Here is a 7,156-nt window from a genome sequence, read left to right as displayed (position 1 = left end):
CAGGTCTCTTTTCATGAGAAACATATATGAGTCAAGGTAGTTCATTTCCATCGGTGTCAAGCCTACCACTATGACCTAAAACACCTATGACGGAGAGACACAAAGAAACCATACATTTAGAAGGGATAAATGTGAACACAGTTGCAAAATAACCTCACCATTGGTTTCAGTTTCAACAATATTTTAACAAAACAGTAGTCATAAATACTGTGGAATGAAATGGAAAACATGTCAACATATAAATACTAATTGAAGAGAATGAAATACCTGTATCATCCCAGGATGGTCCCGGGTATTATTTCCAGGCCAACCTTCTGAGCTTTAGCAACAAGAGCATTGATTTGGACCTTGAACTCTTCATATTCTCTCTGGAAATGATAGAAAAAGTGCAATCAAGATACCTATCAAAAGATCAAAAACCAAAATACAAGGAATTAACAAAAGCACAAGCAACAGGTAGCCAATTCTTTCACATCTACTTGCCTTCATTGCTCTGCATTCTTTTACAAAGGAAGGTTGCATTTTATCCTTCGAATAGTCTATCTTTTGAGCAAAATACCACTCTGGAGCCCTGGGTTCAATATCAATTTTTTTAACAAATGGCTCCCATTTCCTTGCAAATTCTGAGGTTTCAGAAAGGGTTTCAAATGTTAGCATTGAAGCTCCATCGTCAGAGACATAGCATGAAACTTTATCAACTGGATAGTCCACAGAAAGAATTGACAAAACAGTATTTGCCGTGACAAGAGGAGGCTCCTTCATAGGATCAACTGTGCTGACAAAAATATCAACAGCAGCCAACTGAGATGGATCTCCTTCTCTATTGTATCTGTCAGAAAATATGGGGATTGTAAACACTTTGGTATAAGTTTCTCATTGACTACACAGTATCTTTAGGAAATTAAAAAACACCTAGAACTATGTGAGTAGAAGCATTTTTGCAGGAAATAGTCTCACCTCAAACAAAGCCTGTCAAGATAAGTTTCCCTATTGATGGGAAGCCATTTAGGAAACTGATCAAGAATCCAAGATATGGAAAACCAAATCTCACATATTACTAAAGTAAACCAAAGTGCAAAAGCCTTGTGAACAGGATTCAATATTTGGTAGCGGAAGAAAAACACAAGACCACAAGTCATAGAACAATCACCATCCTGTACAGATTGATCTTGGATGAAGGAATAGGAACCTGTAATAGATTGTTCAAAACCTGTAATATTTAGCTTCAGTAAAAAGCATTCGCATTCTGCCATCCACCCAACTACATATTGCAAACTGAGAATATTTATGATACTTGAATACCTAAATATAAGCGGAGAAGAACTGCAATTTTTGCCTTTATCAAGTAGGACTATGCCTACACATGGTTCCAAAATATGACAAGGTTTTTCCAATTAAAATTTACTAAAAGATAGAGGACAAAAACATCTTTCCCTGAGTAGCAGTTCGCCTTAACTCTTTGAAGGGATGTCATGTCCACTGTGTATCCGTTACCAGTTGCCACCTCTGATCCAATTTTTATGCCTCCTTAAGCCATCTCTCCAAACTATCTATTTACTGAAAATAAAGACATGTATTTTCTTGAACAGTCTTGTTTCCACATTGCAAGACCTTCAGCTATCTATCTAGTTTCTCCTAGTGCTTCTTGATGTATCTTGTGCGTCCCCATCAACCTAAATTATTTTTGAAGTAAACAGGTACTTTATGTAGAAGGACCAGCAGGAAATCTATGTGCAGCAATGTTCAAGGCATACTACCTTCCCCCTCAACTTTCAAGCCTTAATATGGCACATCGACTTAACTCAATTGAATCTCAATATTTGTATAAAAAGCATTCACATTATGCCTTCCTCCCAGCAGCTACTGATTCTAAACTGAGAATATTTGTGCTGAACTTGAATACCTATTAAAAGCAGAGATGTGCAATTCTGCCCTTTATCAATTTTTTATGTCTCATAAGGCTTGTCCATGGCTATATTTTCAGGTTTTAAAAGAGACTAGACAATAAAGCTGTAGTCAGTTGAAGTTTAGCTAGATATTGAATATCCCACATTATAAATATGGGGCCAATACACATGTATTTTCACTGGAAGCACTTCAGAAGTTTCCATAGCTTCTATGTAGCTAAAAACTCATGAGATTATACCTACTCCAGAACCAAAACTGTTAAATGCTTGACATAGTAAAGTAGTGGTAGAAGACTTGTATGAAAGGTTATGATTTGTGGCCATATGCATTTGAAATTTCATTTTGAATATTGTTTGTTTAGAGGCTAATAACTTATATCCAAGCTCATAGTAAATATCCATATGCTATGGAGGTTGCATGTTATTTGAAAGGCTCATAAAGAGGCTGCTGTAGTACATGGGAGATTCTTATATTAACCTTACAGTGAAGTGAATTTGAAGGGCAGCATATCCCTTTATTGCTTGTGTGAGTCCGCCTTATACAATTGGAAATTGATGTGTCATATTACTGTCATACACCTTTCTGGAAAATTTGAAGTTTATGTGACCCATTGGCAGCTATTTGATGTCTCTGGCAGTGTCTAGGTACTGCTCGTGTAGCTCAAGGTAAGCCGGTTCAACACATTAATGAAGACATTTAAGCAGACCTATTAAATATGCAGTTGTAGAACAGTTTTGTACTTGCTATCACCGCATGGAAACAGTGATTTCAAGGAAATTAAACAACTTAAAACTAGTTCATTTGTGTGGCATATATTAGTTTTAACTTTTAAATAATATTATTTAGCATGAAAATGTGGCTATGTGGCAGGAAACACCTAGTTTGGCCATATAACAGTACCAAAAACACCGAAACAGGTATGAAATGCCCATCAGGTAGGACTGTACCAACACGTGGCTCCAAAATATGACAAGGGCTTCTCCAATTAAAAACTACAAAAGGATGGAGGAAAAAAACATCTTTCCCTGACCAGTAGTTGGCTTTAAGTCTTTAGAGGGATGTCATGTCAACCATGTATCCATTACGAGTTGCCACCTCTAATCCAGTTTGTATTCCTATTTAAGCCATTTCTCCAATCTATCTCTTTATTAAAAAGAACATGTGTATTTTCTTGAACAATCTCATTTCCACACTGTGAGACATTCAGCTATCCAGTTTCTAATATCTATAGACTATAACGCTTCTTGATCTATCTTGTGCATCCCCGTCAACCTAAATTATTTCTGAAAGGCACACATACTTTATGTTAAAAAAGGATCGACAGGAAATCTATGTGCATGAATGTTCAAGGGGCACTACCTTCACGCTTGAGCCTTACTATAGCACATTGACTTAATCCAATCTCAATATTTGTGTGCTTTGTGCTCATCAGAGATGTGTGTAATAATTATTTTATAAACTGAGAAATAGACCAATGCAGAATATACTAAAAGCTAAGTGACCACAGATTTATTCTTGTCAAGCAAAAATGATATAAAATGATCTCTAGCAATTCCAGCAAAGTTTAGATTACATCAAACTTACTGCACAAGAAAAAGAGCCTTGAAAGTTGAAACATTACTGACACAAATGCAGAATCAACTAAAAGATCTCAGGTGTTATTCTTCTCAAGCAAAGATGGTTAAAAATAACATCCAAAAAGTCCAACAAATTCATATGACATGACAATTACTGCACTAGAAAAAGAGAAGCTTCAATTGAAACATTACTGAATAGAAAACTAAACGGATTGCTCTGAACAATTCAAAAAGAGATTCAGGATTCCTTCTAAAAACAGAGTTCATCTACTACAAAACTAGAGAATGCAACCATAACAAAAGATGAAGATATTTTTATTATGTCAAAAAAATGCCCAGGATAAAGGTCAATGGGACTAGAAAGTGCAATCAGTGATACTAGTCTGTAGGGGTGCCCAACGCTAATCAGAAGACATCAAGCAAAATACAACATGATCCACCAGAAAACGTGAACCAAATATTACATCAAAGAAGAGGAAAGAAAGAAGAATACAAGAGAACAACTACAAGTCCATGAGACAATTAACATAAAATATGAGATCGAACTGCTAGCCAGTTAATAACTCTCGATAAAATTAATTTTGGCATACAAGACTTGTAGAAAATACATTTGATAACTAGCATTTTATTTTACTTTTATCACCACTTATGAAAACTTTGGTTGCGTGACACAGAGCAATATCAAAAGTTAAGAAGAGCATAACATTAACGCAAAGTAGCATTTACAGTAGAAATGCTTGTTAAATTTGTTGCAGAGGAACCTAAGTTTATGCAAAATTGTAAATATTAAAATAACATTTATGCTATATAGAGAAAACGTTTTCCAGTTCCACTTTCACAGAGTCCACACAGTAATTTAGGGAGTTGTGCCAATAATAGAGGCCTCTGGCTCAATTCCCATTGCAGCACCAACTAATGCAATAGTGCATGCCTTACTCACAAAACTTATATGGCAAAGAATATTAACTGTACAGTCCCAAGACATTGCATGAAGGCATATGAAATTAATGGTGATATCAGAGTACAAGGCCCTGACACAATGGGATGGCTGCATCAAACCAATTGGTTGAGTGATTTCCTTCTGCAGGAATAGGTATCCATACGCTTTAACACCATGGAATGGCTGAAGCTTGATATCCCCACGTCATGACAAGAGTTTGACCCTTTTAAAGGAGTTATCCAGCTTCCATAACCACACTATCGACTGAATAATACCTAACACTATGAACAAAATAACTTCATATATTGTTTGTAGAATCCTTGGAAAAACATCAATTGCCTAGACAATACTACATAGTAGATCGACCACCAAATACCCTGGACAAATTATAGCCCAATTCTGAATACCTTGGGATCATTTTCCCTTGGACTAATACTGATTCCAGACAAGACTACTTAGGTCCCATTGCCAATAATAAATGTGCCCAAACATCATAACTCACTATTGACTCTTGAGTGCAACATGCTCAGCCACTTTGGGGTTGCATCGATTCCACTATTACTAGAATCCCAACCCAAACATTTCTATACACAAGATGACATAACCCTCAACACTGTTGTTCATGGTTAGAAAACTGCACCTTGATATCAAACTAGTAAGAGGAGCATGTAGCTCAGTGGTAGAGCAACATACACACAAGGAACCCTTAATGGTTCGATATGAAGCTGTGGATTGCTACCTCAACACACCATCTCAAGCCACACTTTATCTTAGGTGGTAGCAATCACACCGTTATAGTGAACTGGTAAGGGTGCCCCGCATGAAAGGGGCAAGTAGCTCAGTGGTAGAGCAGCCCAAGGCCAGGCATCCATACCGCCATGATATCAGAATGTGGGCTGCTATCGCAACACCCCCTCTCAAGCAAGTCTCCTATCCATCCACAAACACTTTCCTCTGATACCATGTTGGCATTTGGACAGGGAAGGAATTGAACCCTGTATCTGTCCCTAGCTAGTGAGTTGCTCTACCACTGGCTACATACCCATTTTAGGACAGGAAAACCTTGTTTGGACTGTTGATAGTCACATGCAACAACTATGGTCAGACGAATAACCTCAGCACCAACCATTAGCACTTCAGCTAGCGCAGTGTACTTTAATGCAGAAGATTTCTCCATTGCCATGGACAAATGAAACTCATGACCAACTACATTATCATAAAGTTGTGCCACTTCCATACAAAAAATAAAGAAAAACCTCTAGGGATTTCACACAGGAAGAACAAAGTCGAAGCCTCAAAATCAGAGACCATTTACCACATTCCTGTAAATTCATGCAAATTTGACAAACGGTACCACGACAAAGGGGCCTAGTTTCCAGACCAAAACTGCACAGAGCCAAACAAAATGCCAATCCTTTGTTCTTCTTAATAACCTGTTCAAGTCAAACCAAAATTCCCAAAGTGCAGAAACCAACCAAACAAAAAACAAATCATATCCTAACAACCCAACAGAGGCAAAGAAAAATGAAATTCTTTGCTTTAGTTTTCCAAGCTTTCAAACTAAATGTACAGTCTACAACAAAAAAGAGGAAAAACCATCACCCAACTCAGATAAAACTAATGAATTAATATCTCCTTGGTCTATTTTCTCTAAATTTTCAACTCAATTGAAAAATCAATAGCAAGAATAGAGCAAAAGATACCCTATTTTTGTTATTTTATTTTAATTTTTTACTTTAATGCAACAAAATTTGAAACCTCTCCATAATTTCCATAGACCTGTTAATTTTTGTAACTGTGGTAAAATTCCACCTTGGACAGCTCAAATGACCGAGATAATGATTGCATTCCTCTTTTTGAGAGGACCAAAATCAACCTAAAGATCACCCAATTTGGTCAAGCGGAAGTTGAGTTATGAATTATTTTATTCATACATGTATTATGGAATGGGTCAGCCCTAACCACATGAGTAATTGCTTGGGTCAGTCTTAACCCCAAGTGAACCCTCAGGAAAGCCTATAAATAGAATATACCTCAAGATCATTTGGACACATCTTCTCTTCTCTTTTGTCTTGGTTTGATGGAAGGAGTTCACTCAAGGGTTCGAAATCACAGGCGAAAGGTTTGCTCTGGGTTAGGGTCTTCTGGATCTCGGTCGCTGGCACAAAACAGGGCATTCTGGTCCCTGGTCGCTAGAACACAAGCCTATGAGAGCGACTATAAACTCTTGGTCGCTGGCACAGAGGTTTATGGGAGCGACTATGGCTTTAGAGGCAGATCGGAAAGTTCCGGTCCCCGGTCGCTCGCACAAAGTAGTCCTGGGAGCGACCAGGACATCTCGGTCACTTGCACAACAATAGTAAGGGAGCGACTTTGGGTTTTAGCAGTATTATGCTACAATCGCACGCATGAAGGCTTCCTGAGAGCGACTCTGCAGTCACAGTCGCTTGCATACAGTATTTGAGAGAGCGACCCAGGAGTTTCGGTCATACAAAGACAGTTTGGATGAGAGAGACCCAACTTCAGATCTAGGGTTTGATATCTTGGCTTCAGTTGACTTCAGTGATCTGGGTTTCTCTCTGTTGTTATACAGATCTTAATATCTGTAGATCTGATTTGTTAGTATCCGCTGCAAACATATGTTTTGGGCTCATTTACAGTGACAACAGTGTTCGACACATCGGCAGTAGTATACAACAGTTGACATCAATTTGTGACAGCCAATTACAAC

At 37.8% G+C, this 7,156-nt stretch overlaps 1 protein-coding gene across 1 annotated transcript in view; it reads right to left on the bottom strand.

Annotated features, from left to right (window-relative positions):
• Positions 1 to 272: 272 nt before the first annotated feature.
• Positions 273 to 7,156, bottom strand: part of LOC149253347 (putative cellulose synthase A catalytic subunit 8 [UDP-forming]) — a 66,944-nt gene continuing 60,060 nt past the window's right edge. Inside the window, exons 2-3 of the mRNA XM_089454454.1 lie at positions 484 to 829; positions 273 to 368 (exon numbers count right to left, since the gene is read on the bottom strand). Of these exons, the coding sequence (XP_089310580.1) occupies positions 273 to 368; positions 484 to 829 (442 nt within the window). The remainder of the gene's footprint in view (positions 369 to 483; positions 830 to 7,156) is intronic.

The sequence above is a fragment of the Pinus tabuliformis genome, chromosome 7 (genome assembly GCF_031772625.1).
Source record: "Pinus tabuliformis cultivar Carrire ecotype Pingquan chromosome 7, CPIR1, whole genome shotgun sequence".
Lineage (NCBI taxonomy): Eukaryota > Viridiplantae > Streptophyta > Pinopsida > Pinales > Pinaceae > Pinus > Pinus tabuliformis.
This window is presented reverse-complemented; position numbering and strand designations above follow the sequence as displayed.